Source organism: Podarcis gaigeae (assembly GCF_964106915.1).
Source record: "Podarcis gaigeae genome assembly, chromosome: 4".
In the NCBI taxonomy this organism is placed as follows: domain Eukaryota; kingdom Metazoa; phylum Chordata; class Lepidosauria; order Squamata; family Lacertidae; genus Podarcis; species Podarcis gaigeae.
Window position 1 is genome coordinate 36,694,330 of NC_139677.1, and position 20,214 is coordinate 36,714,543.

The 20,214-nt window shown below is 42.0% G+C and overlaps 1 protein-coding gene across 3 annotated transcripts; it reads left to right on the forward strand.

Moving 5' to 3' along the window:
- Positions 1 to 361: 361 nt before the first annotated feature.
- Positions 362 to 16,059, forward strand: ASMT (acetylserotonin O-methyltransferase). Of its 3 annotated transcripts, none has more exons than XM_083734525.1 (9): positions 362 to 827; positions 3,986 to 4,118; positions 5,786 to 5,960; positions 6,871 to 7,000; positions 10,755 to 10,823; positions 11,297 to 11,415; positions 12,198 to 12,338; positions 13,124 to 13,246; positions 14,851 to 16,059. In XM_083734525.1, the coding sequence occupies exons 2-9, from the start codon at positions 4,047 to 4,049 to the stop codon at positions 15,060 to 15,062; spliced, it is 1,041 nt and encodes a 346-aa protein (XP_083590651.1). In that variant the 5' UTR covers positions 362 to 827; positions 3,986 to 4,046; the 3' UTR covers positions 15,063 to 16,059. The 3 variants fall into 3 exon arrangements, with proteins under 3 accessions (XP_083590651.1, XP_083590652.1, XP_083590650.1); XM_083734526.1 differs by lacking the exon at positions 362 to 827 and adding an exon at positions 1,010 to 1,028; XM_083734524.1 differs by lacking the exon at positions 362 to 827 and adding an exon at positions 1,683 to 1,826.
- Positions 16,060 to 20,214: the final 4,155 nt, after the last annotated feature.

Here is a 20,214-nt window from a genome sequence, read left to right on the forward strand (position 1 = left end):
CAATCAGTTTAGTTACTGGAATCTTCAATCCTCTTTCAGATGCATTACTCGAGTAAATCTTTTCAGCTGATTATCTTGGGCCTCCTAAAGAGACAGATGCCATTTGAGCCATAGCAGGAAAGTGTTGTTTGCATCTGGGTTTAATTATATGCATAGCAACCTCACTCTCTTGTTGGCACCCATCTGTCTCAAGAGACAATGGAGTGTGCCTCCAGGGGTGAAGTCAAACCGCTGCATTAGCAATACCAAAGTGACCACCTCAGGGCACAAGCCTGGGCAGCATGGTATAGAGGTCCTGAGCTGCCCAGACAAGAAGATGCTCTTCTCAGACTTGCTGGTGTGGTCCAAAGAAAACACAGTGATACATTTAGCACCAGCTTGGCTGCAGGAATTGCTGGAAGGAGGTGCACAAGTTGTCATCCAACTGTCTTAGGGACTCCACTTTGGATTTGTGTAGGGTCCTGAGCCTTTTATTCCCCCAAAGATATCCTGCAAGGCAGCAGACGTTTAAAATTTCCTTAAAGAGGTTTTCCTTCTTCTAGATGGGCTACCTTCCCAGGTTGACAAGCCCCATGTGCCTCTTACTTCCCCCTACAGCACGCATCTTCTGTGTGGAATAATCATGCAACAATAATGTTTGTACAGCACTTTCGATGTTCAAAGTGCTTCACATGCATAGAAAACAATGCTGAGGAACGGTGAAGGTCTGGATGATGTTGGGAAGTGGAGTTCATCTCGAGGGCACCACACTGGCTATCCCTGGCATAAGATGGTACTTCAGATTCAAGGGGAGGATGCTGAGGCTGAAAGAGATTGGCTTGTCTAAGGTAATCTAATGAATTCACACCAGAGGTGCAGATTCAAGGCTTATTCTCTTAGCCATATCTCAGTAGGCTAATCGGATTATTTTGAGGGATCAGGCTGGTTAGTCTGAGGCCTCTACTGATGACTTTCCAGAAACTGGAGAAGCAAAATATTCGCTATTCCTTTTCCTCAGCCCTTTCTACTCACTTCAGACAACCCCACAGGTATCTATTTTAGTATTTGTCCTATCATCTTGACTTTAAAAAGGTAAAGGTACCCTTGACCATTAGGTCCAGTCGCGGACGACTCTGGGGTTGCGCACTCATCTCGCTCTATAGGTCGAGGGAGCCGGTATTTGTCTGCAGACAGCTTCCGGGTCATGTGGCCAGCATGACTAAGCTGCTTCTGGCAAACCAGGGCAGCGCATGGAAACACCGTTTATTTTCCTGCTGGAGCGGTACCTATTTATCTACTTGCACTTTGACGTGCTTTCGAACTACTAGGTTGGCAGGAGCAGGGACCGAGCAACGGGAGCTCACCCCGTCACGGGGATTCGAACCGCCGACCTTCTGATCGGCAAGCCCTAGGCTCTGTGGTTTCACAGCACCACCCACATCCCCATCTTGACTTTAATTGAAATCAAAATCCTTTACTGGGGCCACTGCTGGCAAGGTCTTGTTCCATTTTAGCTTGGAGCATCATACCTAGGAGCTGATTCGATTGGCCCCTGCCAAGGGCCCAAGCCCAGGAGGATGCAAAAATCAGACCTCTCTACTCTGGCTTGGAGAGGCTAGGAACCCACCCATCTGTCTGTGTATTCCCTGGGCCGCTCCTCTGCTGCTCAGGGTTGCTGGGTGAGGTGCACAGACTGCCTCAGCGGAGGAATCTGATTGCTGGCATGGGGGCCCCCTCCCCAGTCAGCCACCACTCCTGTTAGCAGTGTGAGTCAAGTCTCCAGTGGGGCTTGGGAAGGAAGACAGAACAGGCCAGAGTTTCAGGAAGAGGAAAAAGGAAGGATGGAGGTAGAAGGCAAAGCAGCAAGAGGAGGCAGGGAGGCAGACAGATTTGGGACATAGAGGAGAACCCAATAGCCACGGAGGAAGTCACTGGCAGAGTGCAAAAGGAGACAAAAGCAAATGTTTTGAGTTTCTGGTCCATGGTCTCATGCAACTTCAGAGACACCAATACAGCTTCTTGCCCAGGGTGCAAGGGAGTCTAGGTCATAGCTGTCAACTTTTCCCTTTTCTTGTGAGGAATCCTATTCGGAATAAGGGAATTTCCCTTAAAAAAGGGAAAAGTTGACAGCTATGGTCTAGGTACACCTCTGATCTTAGTGCAAAGGCTTACACTTGCACAGTGGAAGTTCCCATCACCTTTCTCTCTCCTTGTGTGTCCCCAAAATCTGTTCTGGGTTTCCCCCCAACCCTCCAGAGCAGATCTGAGAAGTTCTCTTCCAAACATGGAAGTCCATGTGCTAACAGAATGACTTGTTTCGTTGTAACCTTTGTTACCAAATTACTGTACACCACACTGAGTCATTGGTATATATCAGGCATGTCCAACCAGTAGATCATGCTCTTCCGATAGATCCCCTGCTGATCCTGGTAGATCATGTGACCCTTATTGATCATGGGATTAAATAAAGTTTACCAAAAGTTAACAAATAAAAGCTGAAGAACTCTGGACAATCCACCCACCCCACACACGCTCCTCCTACCTCCAATGATAATGGGTAGATCACTGCCAGCTTTTTTATACTGGGAGTAGATCACAGTCTCTTGGGAGTTGGACATGCCTGGTAGATATAAAAGCTATAAATAAAAAGAATGCAAAATGCCTCTTTCGCACAGTCAACTGGTCTTGCACACTTGAAGCTATTCAGTGGTCACATTTTAATATATTTAACAATAGTTCAGACCCTTCTTTTTTTAAAAAAAAAAGATTTTTATTAAAGTTTCAACAGATTTATAATAACACACAAAACAAACTAACACAACAAACAATAAACAATAAAAAACACCTAAACCGAACAAAAATATATACGTTCAGATCTTAATTTCATATAGCTTACTTTCCTGACTTCCTCACACCTCCCTTTCCTGTATTCAAATTTCCAATTTAGTTTCAGCAAATTCTTCCTCTATTTTGACTAATTTTAATATTTCATAATTTCTTTTAAGTTAACCATTCCCACTGCTATCCACTTCTCTTCTAATCCCCCATCATTTGATTAATTTAACTATTTTTCTTTACTTGTTGTTCATAAAACATCTTTGCACATTTCTTTCAGCTTTGTCACTAATGCCGCATTGTCTCACTATCCTGCATCACTTTAACATTCAAATATTTTACAATGTTTTTGCAGATAGTCTTTAAATTTCTTCCATTCTTCTTCTGTTTGTTCTTCTCCCATGTCTCGGATTCTGCCAGTCATTTCTGCCAATTCCATGTAGTCTATCAGTTGCATCTGCCATTCTTCCAAGGTGGGCAAATCTTGTGTCTTCCAGTACTTAGCGATAAGTATTCTTGCGGCTGTTGTTGCATACATAAAAAAAGTTCTATCCTCCTTTAACACCTTCTGGCCAACAATGCCCAATAGGAAGGCCTCTGGTTTCTTAAGGAAGGTATACTTAAATACCTTTTTCAGTTCATTATAGATCATTTCCCAGAAAGCCTTTACCTTTGGGCACGTCCACCAGAGGTGAAAGAATGTTCCCTCAGTTTCCTTACATTTCCAACACTTATTGTCAGGCAAATGATATATCTTTGCAAGCTTGACTGGTGTCATGTACCACCTATAAATCATTTTCATAATATTCTCTTTCAAGGCATTACATGCCGTGAATTTCATACCAGTGGTCCATAACCGTTCCCAGTCAGCAAGCATAATGTTATAACCAATGTCTTGTGCCCACTTAATCATAGCTGATTTGACCGTTTCATCCTGAGTATTCCATTTTAACAGCAAGTTGTACATTCTTGACAGTACCTTAGCAATAGTTCAGACCCTTCTTTTGGCTAGTGGAGTTTTTAATTCGAGCAAATGAACCCACAACACTGACTACAGCATCCCCCGGAAGGGAGAGCTTGTGTCAGCACATTTGTGGTAATAAGACTAAATATGTCTGGAGTGGTATTAGTACAGTTAAAGTGGACTACCCAGAATCATCTGTGCCTACAGGCTAAAGAGGCTTATTTAAACGAAGAAGGAAAGAGGATTTCTCACAGTGCAGTGGACAAAAATGACCGCCGCAGAGGACCTCGAATATCCTCGTCTCTTAATTCAGTACCAGAATGGATTTTTAATATCAAAGGTAAGGCTCACAAATGATATGCCTCAAGAAAATTTAAACTAGGAAGTGATGCTTTTTCCTTCTTATTGTGGATGTGTGCAGAACCTAGAGCATCTATAGAGGTGAATCTTTTAATTTATCTGTTTTAGTTTTGTGTTCAACAGCTTGCAACAACAGGTGTTAACTAAATGTGCTGGAATGAATGCAGTGAATGAGATTTAAACCAGTATCAAAGTAAATAATCTTAAACCCCACCATTTGAATCATCTCCGTTGAACCAGGGCTCCTTATAAACTAAAATTTCCAAACCAATCATTTCTTAGTAATCTAAAGTCCATACATGTTTAGGTTAAAAGCAAAGCATGTTTTGACTTTTCTCTGAATACAAATTTGGAAAAATCCAGCACCAAGCAAAGATGTCACTTAAAAGTAAATCTCACATAGAGTTTTCCCACCTTTTCAGTGCCCACTTGTAGAAAGAGCTCAATTGCTTTAGTGCTTACAGCTTGTGCCCTCCAGGAAGAAGCTAGCCTTGTTTCTTAAAAACAGTATTTTGCTGTGGAAAGAGAGCAAGAGGTGTCAAAACAGTTCCATTTTGATATACATCTGAGATTCTTCACAGGTGTGAAATAGGAAAACTCCTAATATGAACCTTTTTTTAAAGAGAGAGAGAGAGAGAGAGAGAGAGAAACGAGATTCTCTTCTGTAGGCGATATGCAATTCCAATCAATAGAAAAATGCAAAGGTTTTGCAAACCCACAAGGAAGCTGGGAACAAGTAAAGTTTTCAAAGATGCTAGAAAATCATCAATAAATAACTTTGAACTAGTCCCAAAGGGGAAATTATCCCTTCAAAATTTGTGGTAAAGTAAGATACTGAAGCAAGCATATACTGTATAGAGATCTCTTTGCTCTTTTTAAAAGGAGTCTGTTGCCAGGATAAAAACAATGAGGACATCTACTTGCAGCTGTGACTTCAACATACTGTTTTTATTATTGTGTATGGCAACAATTGTGTATTGTGTATTATTGTGTAATATTATGTATGGCACCCGGGACGCAGGTGGCGCTGTGGGTTAAACCACAGTGCCTAGGACTTGCTGATCAGAAGGTCAGCGGTTCGAATCCCCGCAACGGGGTGAGCTCCCGCTGCTCGGTCCCTGCTCCTGCCAACCTAGCAGTTCGAAAGCATGCAAAAGTGTAAGTAGATCAATAAGTACCGCTCCGGCGGGAAGGTAAACGGTGTTTCCGTGCACTGCTTTAGTTCGCCAGAAGCAGCTTAGTCATGCTGGCCACATGATCCGGAAGCTGTACGCCAGCTCCCTCACCCAATAAAGCGAGATGAGCACCGCAACCCCAGAGTTGGTCATGACTGGACCTAATGGTCAGGGGTCCTTTTACCTTTACCTTATGGCAACAATAAAAATCCCACAACAAAAATATGCATTCAGACTATGTATGCTTAGTTTAATAAAGACTTAGATGAAGCTCAACAATGCATTGCAGAGGTCAGTTTAAAATTATTTCTGCCATTCGACTGTAGGCTGCCGTCCCAACCAACCCTGCTTACCTGGGAGCAAGCCTCATTGAATTCCATAGGACTTACTTCTGAGAAGTCGCTGCACTGTTAGCCACTGCTGTGCTTTCTCTCTTTGCTTCTTTCATCCCTGCCCGTTCGTTTGGTTTTAGGTGATGTTTGCTGCCTGTGAGCTGGGAGTATTTGATCTGCTGAGAGAGTCAGAAGATCTCTTGACCTCGAAGGCCATCGCAGAGCAGCTGGGCAGCAGTTTCCACGGAATGGAGAGGTTGCTAGATGCCTGTGTGGGTTTAAAGCTGCTGAGAGCAGAAGTGAAAAAGGAAGGAGGTAACCGTGGCAGAGGAATCTAACATGACCAGCCACCCCTGTTTTGGCCTCTGCACATTATGTGCCTAGAAACTGACCACAATGTTTTTTAAGAGTGTAGGAAGGAACCAGCTGCCTACACCAGCTGCCCACAACCTGGGTATCCTAAATGTTTAGGACCTTAACACCCATCAACCTGAGTCAGAATGGCCAATGATCAAGGTTGTCTAAACCACCTACTGAGCCCCAGTTTGGGAAGGGATGGCCTATCCTGACTGGTGTTGGTTTTTGAGGGTTTCAAGCAGGGTCTTCCCCTGTCTGGAAGGCCAGGGATTGAGTCTGGAGCCCTCTGCTTGCCAGTGGGCAACAAACATTTCTTAATAACATTGAAGGTAATCTGAAATAGAGATTGCTGGTTCTGGTTCACCTGCTCAGCTGTCTTTCAGCTTTGGTGAATAGGTTTTGCCTATTTCTATATTGTTTTGATAATCTGCAAGCTGTGTTTGCTACATGCAAGAATATATATATATATATATGCATTAATGCACAATGGAAGGTAACTCTCAAACCACTTCCAGCTCTTTTTTAAAACGATTGTCTGCTTCCCACCTGCAAAACAGAAAGACTTTTGTGAAACATTCAAGGGTGAATGTGTGTGTTGCGCATACACAAGAGGGCATCTAATCTCTCTCTGCTTCCAGGCAGTTTCACCTTGAGCTACACAAGGATGCTGTTAAATCCCCAAATTTGACATATATTTTGGCAAATGGCAAGCAGAGTCAGTGTAGATTTCTAAGAAGATTGCATCAAAAACTGCTTTAAGTTGGACAAATAAATTGTGCAGAATCATGATTCTTGTTCTTAAGATGATGGTGCCACAGATATCATCACCACTGTGCTAAATACTGACTTTGCCTTCTTTCCTCTTCAGCATTTTATGGAAACACGGAAATATCAAATCTCTACCTCACAAAATCAAGTCCAAAGTCTCAGTATCATAACTTGATGTACTATTCCAAAACCATCTATTTGTGCTGGCACTACTTGACAGATGCTGTGAGGTAAGGTGAACGATGAAGAAGTTTATGTTGATAATTGAAAAATGAAACCTTTGTGGACTTCCGGGTTGGCGCCATCGCCGAATGGCGGGCTCCCTCCGTGCTCCGGAGGGAGCCGGCTCGGCAGGGGTTGGGTTCTACCGCGCCGGCGACGCGGGGACCCTCAAAAGCCATGGGCACGGAGCCCCATGGACATGGTGACTCGGCTGGCACCTTTGCGCCCCTCCCCGGCCCGCGAAAGAGCCTTTTTAAAGGCTAAGGAACGGGCGCCTGGGGGGGGTGGTGCTTTGAGTCCGCCGCTTCCCCTGCCGAGCGAAGCCGCATGCCATTCGGTGGAGAGCGCTAGCTTCTTCTATTGAAAATTTGGATCCAAAAGAAAAACCCGTGAGTAATTGGACTATGGACTAAAAGGAGGGATAAATTTTTAAAATTTGGTGCGAACGGGGGAGGTGGAAAAAGGAAGTCAGCCCCCCCTTAATTGTAGAAAAGACAAAACAAAGGACTTGACAACTAAGATCGAGTGTAACCCTATCTTGATGAACTAACAACTTCGCGAGGGAAAATTATAAGTTTGAGCTGGAGGAGAAAAGGAGAATTTGCATTAAAAAGCAACCCCCCCCCCCGAACCCCTGGAGTGATCTGCGAGAATACCTGGAGAAGAGTAATGGAGGTTTTGACAGCTGTCAAAGAGCTGTCAAAACGGAAGAACAAAATAGAGACGGTGTTTTGAGGACTTTGCCAGTTACATTTGGATATAAATTGGATACAAATTGTTTCAAATAAGGATTAACAAGCTACTTGGACTGGTGGATGTGATCTGGAAGGGAACTCAGTTACTGTAATCCATCTAGAGGAGCTGAGGGATATTGCATGTGTTTTTGCTAGGAAACTTGAACAGTTGAACAGAACTTTCAATCTCCTGGGAAACTGCAGAAATGGAACATTATTTTGGCTACAGAGGTCTACATACTACAAGAAACAATGGATTTATCTGTTGGAAAATGAAAGGGACATGACGTAATGTTTTGCTCCTGAATAACAAGCCTCTGCAGAGGAATTAGAAGCTTTTGGAAAAAGAACCTTTCTGCGGGAGAACAGGGAAACAAAAAGGAGGAGAGTGACCGACAAGAATAAGGAAACAACAAGAACTGGACAGAACTGGAAATGGGGACATTTGGGATATCCAGATTTGACAAGCTTATGGAAATAAAATTGGAGTTTTTACTCCTGGATACAAAAATCTGGATAGAAGAAATGGGCCCCTTTTTGAGATAGACTCCTTCTAAGATTGGACACTTGTGATTAAAAATGACTGGTAAAGAATCAGAGAGATATGGGTTTAGTGAAATGTGGGATCACCAGGAAGATATTAGAATTGGAGGGATATAAGGAACGCAACAGGGAAAGAGGGGAGGGAAATTTGGAATCCAAAGGCTGCAAAATTATTATTTTTTTCTCTTTTTGTATCTTCTTTTCATCTGCACTATATCTGAAAGGGGGGAACTCGTGGAAGGGAATAAACAGATCTTAGGGGATGGGAATTTGAAAAAATTGGGTTATTGATGATGAGTGTAATTTGGGGATAAGAACTTGTTGAATTTAATTGTTTATTTAGAAGATTTGGAACACAAGAGGGGGGGGGAAGTCCTGGTTATTGGAAGAAGTGTATAAATTGGATTTAATTTGTTTTAATTTGGAAAATTTTAATAAAAATTATTTAAAAAAAGAAAAGAAAAATGAAACCTTTGTAAAAACTTGCAGTGAACCACTGCATTATTCCCTTTGCACTGATCTTTTTCAGGAAAACTACTGTTTACTGTTGAATGCTGAAGTGCTAATAGTTCAAACAGGACTGATATAGAGTAACTATTGTTACACTATTACTTTATTTTTTATACCACACACCAAGTGGTAGCATTGTGTTATTGTTAACGCTTAAGAAGATTCATTTTTTGCAGGTGTGTGGAAACCAGCTAGGGAATGCTTTGTCATAACAGCACTATTTACCGAGAGAATTCTCAGGAGGATACTTAGCAATGAGGAACTGGCACGAAGGTGTTGAGATACCAGTTGATTCTATTGTCTGTGCCAGAAGAAAGCAAAGGAAATTGGGGTGGATTTTTCAGCGAATGAGGACCACCTTATGGTTCTACTGACTTCATTAAAGTAGCTGTTGTTAGTAATACTAAGTTCTTTATCACGGATTGGGAGCTGTGAAAGAGGATTTTCCAAGTTCAGCTGAAATTAATGCAAATTTAAAATGGCCCATTTAGCCAGTTTCCAAGTAGAAGCTTCCCAACAAATTTCCATTATCTTCAAGTTCTGGTCATTTGCCATAATCCAGAGAAAGCAAGAAATATTAAAAAATGGGAAGGCACTTGAGCTCAAGACATTTTGGAGACCCTCTTAACACCTGTCAGTTTTTTCAGACGGAGTATAAGGCGGAACTAAATCCATATTTCCCTTCAATTCAAAACAGCTATCAAGCGTAGCTCTGGCAGAGAAGCATCCTGTATCACCCATGTGCACCAGTGATGGAACAATTCCCTTTGGCTCAATTAAGAATGCACTTGGCAATTACAAGCTTCCTCGGCATGTGTTTGGGAAAAAACACACATCTGTTTTCTAAGAGATCTCTCTTGGCACATGTTCACTGGTGGTGTTCTGCAGATAGGCACCTTATCTTATGTCTGCTTGAGAAGAAAGCTGCCTTGAAATTTACCTCCACCTTTCCCAGCCAAAACAGCAGCAATGACCGTGTAAATACATTCAGTGGGGAAAGAAAGAGTTTTTAGAGCTGGGTGAGAAACATCAATTACATGAAACCTTTGCAAGGAACAAATCAAAGTAATTGACCCAAAGCAGATTATACGTGCCAAGCAAAAGGCTGCTTGGTTAGGTTGTCTGGCTCACACAGTTCAGAGGCAGCTGTGAGAGTTTCATTGGGCACAGTGTGGTGTAGTGTTTAAGAGCCTGTGGTTAAGAGCCAGTGTGGTGTAGTGGTTAAGAGCGGTAGACTCGTAATCTGGGGAACCGGGTTCGCGTCTCCGCTCCTCCACATGCAGCTGCTGGGTGACTTTGAGCCAGTCACACTTCTCTGAAGTCTCTCAGCCCCACTCACTTCACAAAGTGTTGTGGGGGAGGAAGGGAAAGGAGAATGTTAGCCGCTTTGAGACTCCTTCGGGTAGTGATAAAGCGGGATATCAAATCCAGACTCCTCCTCCTCCCCCTCCTCCTCCTCCTCCTCCTCCTCCTCCTCCTTCATGCATGTGCCTACAAAGCTTATCTGGCTTTGGTTGTCAAGGCCACTGATTAGTTGGGATGTGTGTGTGCAGAATCTTGTTTTACATTCCAAATCAGAGAAGACCTAGGGGGTGAGAAGCTTGATTTGCAATATTGTTAAGAATGATAAGCTGGGCAAATTTGTATTCCAGAAGAGGTAATTGCTGGCATCGCTAAATTGCATTTATGGTTTTTGATACAGCTAGGGATGTAGGCATATATAAGCATACTTCTGTCTCTTAGGTTCCCAGGAAGGATGGGAGGTTGCGGAATGTTTTGATGATTATTATTTTTTAAGCTAGCTTACTTCAGGATCACTGCTCCTGTGAAAAAGTGAACTCTATAAGCAACATCATGCAAACATTCTTAGGCATTTGTTCAGGATTCTTCTTGAGTATGGCAGTATTATGTAATATAAATGACATTTTAAAGTTAGCTGTTGAATTTATCAAGATTTTTTACCCCTTAATTTAAGGGAGGGGGAAAACCAATACGAGAGAGCATTTGGCATTTCATCAAAAGATGTCTTCGAAGCACTTTACAGGTAAGGCTTCCACTATAATGGTTTAATCTAAAACACAATAGATTGCTCCTGATCAAATGTCTCTGTGTGCACGCTGTTTTTGATAGCAACGATGGTTAGTGTGAAGGTCATTAAACTGTGGGGGGAGCACACAGCAGTAATCTGTTTTGGAGGTTAATAGTATATGGCTAACTGAGGCCAGGGTGTCATGGTCCAATTCTTGATTTCTTAAGAGATTTTCTGAGCACAATAATACACAAGTTCTTCTGCAAGAATGCCTTGCTTGTGCAATAGCAGATCCATGTGTCCGTTTGCAGAGCTGCCCTTCCACAGAAATGAATGGGGCCATCTGCACAAAGATCTCAGGGGGGGTTAAAGAATATGCAATTCTTTTAATTAGGATGGCAGAAAAGCTGTCCATATCTTTTACATAGCAGTAAATCATTGTGGACATTTGCAACGAGCTTATTGCTGGTGCAATTTCAAATCTCTAGATCAGAGGAAGAAATGATAAAATTCATGTATGGATTGAATGCAATTTGGAGCATATGTGGCAGAGATGTGATAGCTGCATTTGATCTTTCTTTGTTCCCTGTCATATACGATCTTGGAGGTAAGTGCCATTTAATAAATTTCAGTAGTTTTCCTTTGACACACACACACAGAAATGTTAAAATCTTGCATGGAAAATCTTGCACTTTAAGACAACTGCCCGGTTTAATGAAGGCATTAAGAATACACTGGGCCTATTTTATGGACTGGCATGAATTTTAAGAGTTGCAAGCAGTTACTCATATGGCACCTTGAGGCAATCCAGTACTCAGCAGTACCAGTGTGTTTACTGGGCAGCTGTCCAAACCTGACCTTACTATAGTGGTTGGCGTGTTCTAGTACATAACCATGTTGGCCTCAGTGATACCTATAGGATTTGGAAATGCAGTCTGCAGCACTCAGTGGGGCTCGTGAGGGCCTTCTCTGTAGAGGAACCAAATATTTCCTTGTGTATCTTGGCTCCTGTTAGTAGTGGCAGAGCTGATTTCAAGTCCCAGCACCCCTTGTGCCATCAAAGAGGTTTGTGGAATGTCACCTCATTTCATGCCGGGTGCATACCAGGGGACCTTAGCTTGGGGTGTGGTCCTGTCCAGGCCAAGGCAGTCAAAACTTATGCCACTTCAGATGAAGCAGGCATCATTCCCTGCCAGAAATGGTAAGAAACCCAGAGGCAGGCCCATCCATACTCAAAAAAGGATGTGAGAAACAAAATAGTGCTGTGCTAATATGGGTTGGTTGGTTGGTTGGTTGGTTGGTTGGTTGGTTGGTTAGTTATTTTTCTCCACCTCCGCCTCCTCCTCTGAACTCATTACTGTTTTTGTTTTTACCTTTTTCTTCAAAAAGGAGGTGCTGGTGCTTTAGCCCAGGAATGTGTTTCACTATATCCAAATTGTTCAGTCACCATTTTCGACCTGCCTAAAGTAGTACAAACAGCAAAGAAGCATTTTGTGTCCTCTGAGGAACGGCGGATCACTTTTCATGAAGGTAAAGATGGTGGTTTCTGAGAAAACTAGGATGAGGAGGAGAGCATTGCTCTTTACTATAAATTCCTTTCCCCTCTCTTTAGAAAGTAGCCCCATAATTTAATACTGTGCCTTTTTTCCTAAGGCTATTCCCCCCCCCCCAACATTTGAAATATTTTATTTGTTGGACATTTCGGAAGGGCCATAGAATTGTGACCTGGAGCTAGAGCTTATATATATTTGTGTGTGACCACTAAAGCTCTCACTGCCTAACAGATAAGTCACTGGATGGTTTTTAGAGTTGGCTCTTCCAGAAAAATGTTTTGGCTGCTTGCATGAATGTTTCTTAAAATCCCAAGACTCTAGGTGATATTCAGCTACTTTTTAATCAGAGAAGACCCATTGAAATTAATGAAGATGATTGTATGCCACCCATGCTGTTCAAGAATGAAATAGGTTAAATTATAATATTAGAACCTCTATTCTCTGAATTAATTACAGGATAGACCATCTTCACGCAGAAACCAATACAGAAAGTGTCTGTATTGCTTGGACTTACTGTTCTCTCACACATGCCTTGTGTCCAACAAATAGCAAACATGTAGTTTAGATGCTTTTATTAACATGGTGCATCTCAACAGTCACAAAACCCGTTCCCCCCGAGAACTTTAATGCTGGCTCAAGCATGAAAATAAACACCAGTGAATCTTCTTCTGATCTCAGCTACTTTGGACCCATTCCATGTTTTCTTGACATGCTGAATTCTCGGTTAATCAGAAATTAATGTTTGTTTTCTGCCTGATACAGGAGATTTTTTTGCAGACCCAGTTCCAGAAGCTGACCTGTATATTTTAGCAAGGATCCTCCACGATTGGGCAGATGAGAAATGTGTGCAGCTTCTCAAAAAGGTGCAGAAGGCTTGCAAAACTGGTACGCACACGTGTATAATAACGTACAAGAGCCTGGCTATACATTGCATTCATCACTTCAAAAAACCAAGTGCCTTTATCTCTCTGGGACTGTTTAATGTGCTGAGTGCTTTCCATTAATTGTGACGTCAGCTTGTCACTTAGCATTCTTGCAACCATGGAAGGAGGGGTGGTGGAATTGGTGGCAGGCTAGGCAAGCAGATATCACTCATGCAATAAGGCTTCTCCTTCCTCTCCTCTTCCTGTAGCCCTTCAATGTGCACTGGAGGGCTACAAGCTGTTTGAGGCTGGAGGGGAGAGAGAGAGAGAGAAGAGAAACGGGAAGTATCTCTATGCAGGTGGGTGGAAGTTATTGGTTCTCAACATACTTCAATGAAACTTTTTATCAAGGGGTGAGCTGCAGCAGCAAATGTTCCCCAAACAGATTTTATTAAGAAGCTCTAAAGATATCCCTCGATAAGAAGTTTCTTGAAAACACATTGGGAACAATATCTATTTGTGCAGCTGTCTCTTTCATTCTTGAGTTTTTCTACAACTGTTACTGATCCTTTCTATTTGTGCTATTTTTTTAAAAGAAAGCTGAGATTCAAAACATCAAGCAGCTACTCCCATGTGCACAGATAAGCTTTTTTCCACTCTCAAAGCAGGCATTCCTCTTGCCACCTGACTATTTTTGAAGCTCAGAAGGGTTTCAAAAATAGTTGTGATAGCCTATGGGAACCTGCTTTTAAAAGGGGGAGGAAATATTCAAAAATCCCACCAAGCATGCACAAACTCCTAAGTTTGTCTATGTAGCTGTCCTTGGCATTAGAAATAAAGTAGCTGAAATGTTAGTGGCAGTTGTAGTTGTATTCCCCTTTCAGAAGTTAAGGAAGGACTAAATGGACATGGGGGGCAGTGGCATTGTGATAGCAGGCTAAATATACTAGCATCTCTCTATACATTGATTGGTTGATTATATTTCTGTGTTGCTTTTTACTCAAGTGAATTGCAAAGCAGCTTACAAATGCAACACAAATCATATAGAATAATTAACATATCACCAGTAAAACAATTACAATTTATAAAAACACTATTAGAAAACCAACTAAAAAGAAAGAAAACAGCACAATTTCAAGTCATATTGTAGAATTCACAATGGTCACATATATGACATGATGAGCCTGGTGTTGTCATTCCTTTTATCAATCAATTTAACTTTTCCATAACATCTTGAAAAGTCTTTGGTTATTTTATAATGGCAGCAACAATAAATCATTTTACTTCAATGGAAGATGTTCAGTTTATAGTAGGGATAGCCAACTTGGCAACCTCAAAAGGCTTTGGACTCCAACTCCCATCAGCGTCAATGTCAGGGATAATGGGAGTTGTAGTCTAGCAGTATCTGGAGGGCACCACATTAGCTAGCTCTGGTTTATAGGAAGAGTATAGAGATCCATACTTCGCTTACTGGTCTAAATCCTTGTTGTTCTGTTTCACGTAGCTCCATCTTCATTCCTGGGTGCTCTCTTTTTCTTGAAATCTTAGGCTGAGGTTATAGACCCATTATAGGATTAAGATGAGGCTGGGCAATGTGTCAAAATGAATCTTGTTTCCCCCAACCAGGTGGTGGCGTTTTACTAGTCGAAACACTTCTGAATGAAGACAGAAGTGGTCCTTTGGAAAGCCAGCTCTATTCCATTAATATGTTGGTTCAGACTGAAGGGAAAGAGCGGACCCCTGCAGAGTACAGCAGCTTCCTCACAGCAGCTGGCTTCAGGGAGATTGAAATCAAGAAAACTGGAAAGCTGTATGATGCCATTTTAGGAAGAAAATAATATAGTCTCTGCAGCTTTATTATCAGACGTGGCAAATAAAGCAAGAATAATAATGATAGGGTTTGGTTTAAGTTAAGAATATCTATCCAACTCAGTCACAATTATAATATCAATAGCAATCTAATAACTGTCAAATGTTACAGTACTAATTTATTTAATTGCAGCCTAGGGAAAGAGAGTGCCTGCTTGGCCTTTTCAGTCTAGAATCCCTTTCAGCTTAAGCATGCCTTACAGTCTACATAGTGAATATTCGTAGGTATATTCTACTAGCCATTGGTTTGGGCCACTGTGATGTCATGTGGTGTTAAAAAAAATCGATCATGGAATGCTAATCTAGTGAGGGAAATGAAAACATCACACAGGTGCAGGGAGATGTCTTAAGACAGATGTACAGGAGATGCAGGGTCATTGAGATGGTAGGTCATGAGAGAGGGCTAGGATAGAGTAAGTGGCCAGAGGACACTTCGCTCACATGTTGTAAAGCAAATTCCAAGTCTGCTATGGGGTCTGGTAAATGGTGGGGTATGTTTTCTTGTGCATTTCTGTGTGTGAAGTTGTTAAGCGCACATTTGAATTGCTGGCTTCATGATAGAAAACCAGTCCCTATGTCTCTCCCACTCTGGCTCCAAGGCCTCTTCCTGCAAAGAATGAGACTTGTTTTATTTATTTTATTTTACGTATTTATATCCTGCCTTTCTCCCAAATTTGGATTCAATTTAAACGGAAGTTTAAAACATTATTACAAAATACACAGTAATGAAAACAAAAGTAGTTAATAGTTAAAAATGAGTTAATTCATTTCTGGAGCATGATCCATCCCTTAAGGAACACCACATTACTCTGATATTGGCGGTATATTCCAAAAATAAATGAAGCAAAAGAAAACCTTTTGACAGATGGCGATATCTTATTTTTTGTTCAGACTAGCCCTGTTCTATAATAAATGAATTATTTTGCAAATGGCAACTCATTAATGAATGAAAGAAAAGACTTATCAGTTAAATACTTTGACCCTTGGATTAGTTAATAGAAATATCTAATGAGCAGGATTTATTTAAATGCAAAACAGTCCTGGAAGATGGATGTATGGGCTACTGTATTGTGTAATGATTTGGGGGGGGGGGGGACAGTCTGTTGCAGTCAAAACAAAGAGCATTCTGTCACTTCTGAGCAGCCTCTTGAAGGCTGATACCCTCTAGAGCTTTGAAGTCTTAAGAAGGTAAGTGTCAGGGAACTGCCATCGCAACTAGCAGAGGAGGCGAGGCTCCACAGCGATGCTGGAGAGGGGCCTAGCAAGGAGAGAGGCAGGTCTCCGGCTGGGGAAGATAATCAGCGCTACACCAGGGATAGAGGGGGGCCGATGGGGGAAGCAGCGAGGAGGCTCCAGGACTCTTCGCAGGAGACCAGCGAGGAGAGCACAGGTCCTCCGCTGCCCAAACCCACCCTGTGCAGAAGACTTCCACGCAGGGAAAGTAGGCAGCAACTTGGCGTCAAAGAGCTTCTTTGCTGGAAGAGGCTCAAGAAACGCCCACTGACGGATACTGCTAGCGACTGAACAGCCACGAAGTGAAGGGCTGTCCAGCCAGGAAAGGTTTAACCAGGCCACCTAGCCAGGAGTGGCGGCAACTTACGCACAAGCAACCCCATATAACCATTACAGTAAGTGAGCAAGTTGGCACTGAGCTTGAAAGCAAATCAACATTTCTCTCACAAAACAGTATCACATTCGCCATTAGATGGTGCTGCTCTTCTATACTTCAGCTGTACCCTGTGACTGGTTCTGAAATGTCTATGCTGGCCAGCACTTCTCCACTTACATTCAAGGATGAAGTTCAGCACTGAGGTCAAGTTGCTAAAACCAAGACAAATCCACTGTAAACACCCTGCTCCTTAATTCTGTAGAGTAAACATTCCATTATCGTAGAGTGTTTCCTTGTGAAATGTAAGTGGAATCTCATTCCATAGTTTTAAAGTAACATGCTATATTTCCAGGTATACGTACATACAATAATATACTTTTCTGATACCATTTATTTGAAGATAGAACTTTTCTACAGGTTCAACAATCTAGAGATATGTAAGAAACTGGCTAAAGCAAAGCAATACTTTGGTCCAACGAAAAATGCATAATGTTGCAATAATGTTCAGGTAGCTGTCATTTTATATTCAGGGGTTGTCATGTGCCTTCATCAGGAAAGGATAGGATATGAACTGCAGGCTGTATTCTGCACAGTTAAAGCTTTTCCTTAGCCTACCACCAAGTGGCAACTCATCCAAAGTCTTATATAGTTCTGGACGAAAGAAGAGGGGACAGTTACTTGGTGGAGAGGTCTTGGTGACCTGGACAAAACTAGCAGGTAAGGATGGGTGAATCTGTCAGTTTTGGTTCTCTAAGATTCTAAATTTTCCAATCTTAAATTCAGTTCTCTGCATTTCCGCAACAATTTGTATTTTTTTTTATGAAACAAAACAAAAAAAACCTAGTGAATATTCACCAGCTTGTCAGTGTCAGTTTTTTAATGCATTTGAAGTGTAAATTTTGAAGGATAGTTGTATTTTGGTTTGCATATTGGTTCAAGGAGCGTGAATTAAGACAGAAACAAAATCAGTTTTCTACTCCATCTCTACTTGCAGGTGATGCATTTCCATGCCTGACCCTGTCTGAGGAGTTCATTTGACCAGATCTCTCATTACATTTTTATTTCAGCAGGCCTTTAAATTGCTTTAGGAGTGCCTTTTAAAATGAAATGTAGCTGTAATTCTTAGGTTATTATTAATCCTGTCTCTGGAAAAAAACCAATGTTGGAATTTTATGGCTGACCTATATGAGGCAAAACCCCTGGTGTGAAACAATATAAACATAAGTAGACATCTTGAACATTCTGAGGGAAATCTATGGAGGCCATTTTCCAAAATGGCTGCCCTTCATCCTCTCACAACACTTGTCTCATGAACCATGGAACCCTACATTCACAGAATATATCCAATTACTATACTATATATTTTACAGGACTCCACAAATATTGCTCTCTAGAATATATTTGCTTTACTGGGCTGAGAACATAAAGCAAAGTAGTTCTGCTTGGTTCAAGATGCGAATGAAACAGGCTTGCGGGTCTTATCAGTTGACAAGTAATTTTAGATGCTTTCCATGGCTGTGCACCCAAGTGAAAGGTGCTAGACAGTTATTTGCTTGTGCATCGTTTTCTGCTTGCCTGAAATGAGAGCATGGCTGGAATTCAAACGAGGAAGCAGCATGCCATTTCTAAAACTGTTAAAATTCAGCAATATTGCTTTGCAACAATTGACTGAGACTTTTGCCTGGATCAATAAAAGTGTTGAATGCAGAGTGGGTGCTGGTAACAGCGACAGGAGATGTTCAGGTAGACAAGGAGCAGGATGTGAGAATATAAGCTATACAATAGCACGATTGTCAATACCTTGTGAATGCGTGGAAGTGCTTCTTTCTGCAAAAGCAGTCAGATTCAGGGTTTGAAACAACTCGAAAGCTACAGGGATTTGGAGATTCTTCCTGAAAGAACCAGTGCCACCCCCCTACTCTAAAAATGGAGATATGACAGCGCTGCAGCATCCACAAGAGATAAGGTGGGAGTGGGATGCTGGGACAAAAAAGAAATTTTTCCTTTCTAGACTTGTAATAGAGGCAGGATAATTTAGATTGTGACACAAAAGGGGAACCAGTGGCCCTGAAGACCTTGCTAGACTACAACTCTCATTAGCCTCAACCAGCATGGTCAATAGTCAGGGATGATGGGAGTTGTAGTCCAGTAACAATATAGCTTCTCTGGTCTGAGCACAGCTCTGAAACAGACATAAAATAGACGATACATGACAGGATCTCTCCACACATTTAAAGATATGTTAAAGTGAGGGAGGTTCTGGTTTCGGTTGGAGTAGTGGTGCTGAGGGAGGGGATGCCTGCTCTAGTGGTCTGCTTAAAAAAATTATTAGCCCCACACTGTGCCTGTATCATGGCTTTATTATTATTTTTCTAGTAGAGGGTAGCATTTAGATAAAAAGCAGTGCAGGGAAAAGGTGCCCCCCCCTCCTCTAGCTGCTGATCCAGTCAAGTTTCTTTGGGCAGTTTTAAGTTCTAAAATAAAATCTTCTGGAATTCCAGTTGCATTTTACTCTTATCATGTCTGTTTCATACTCTATTTCAGTTCCAAGCATCCCCAAAACCTGAAATCAACAGCCTACAGTTCCAGTCTTCCTGCAGCTACAGATCTTGTGGGATGGAGGCAGGGAGATTTATCACTTTTTGCTGGATTTGACTCATGGAGTACAATGTGAGGTTATCTAGGAAGGTTATGTAAGGTACTTTCCCTCCTGCCTTAAGGCTTTAAAACTCCACAGATCCATACTATGCAGGAGTGCTTGGTAGAACAGAACTTATAGATATATATTTTACTGCTTTTCATCTCTCAAACTCAGAGATGTACCTGAGAGTTATGAGGCATAAAGGTGACCTTGCCGATAGCTGCTCTTCCTTATGAGTAATTCACTCTGAGTGCACCCGCTTCCATTTCCATAAACAATAGAGCAACCTTTTGTAGTGAATGTGGGGAAAACACAGAGACGCTACTAAAAATGGAACAGACTGAAGAGAGCGGCAGACTGAAAAGAGTAGCTGACTCACAGCTTTTCCTTAACGGCAGTTGACAGCAGCCATTTTGCTTAGGTCAAGGGAGTGCATGTGCTCTTTATGAAAGAGAAAGGGATGACGTTTAGTGTTTCCCAGATGTCTGAGAGCTGGATCACATGCTCCCTGAATTAAAACAGCAGACACATTTCACAAAAAGGATTGCTTCGACAGCACAGTCCAAACCCAAGACCTGGTAGGATGGGAGCGTTTGGGTTCAGCATATCTCAGGCACACCTTGATTCATCAATAGATAAGTCCCTTACCCTAGCTCAACTGACATAATCCATGTGTGTGCAAGTTACATTACAAGAAGAAGAAGAGGAGGAGGAGGAGGAGGAGTTTGGATTTGATATCCCACTTTATCACTGCCCTAAGGAGTCTCAAAGTGGCTAACAATCTCCTTTCCCTTCCTCCCCCACAACAAACACTCTGTGAGGTGAGTGAGGCTGAGAGACTTCAGAGAAGTGTGACCAGCCCAAGGTCACC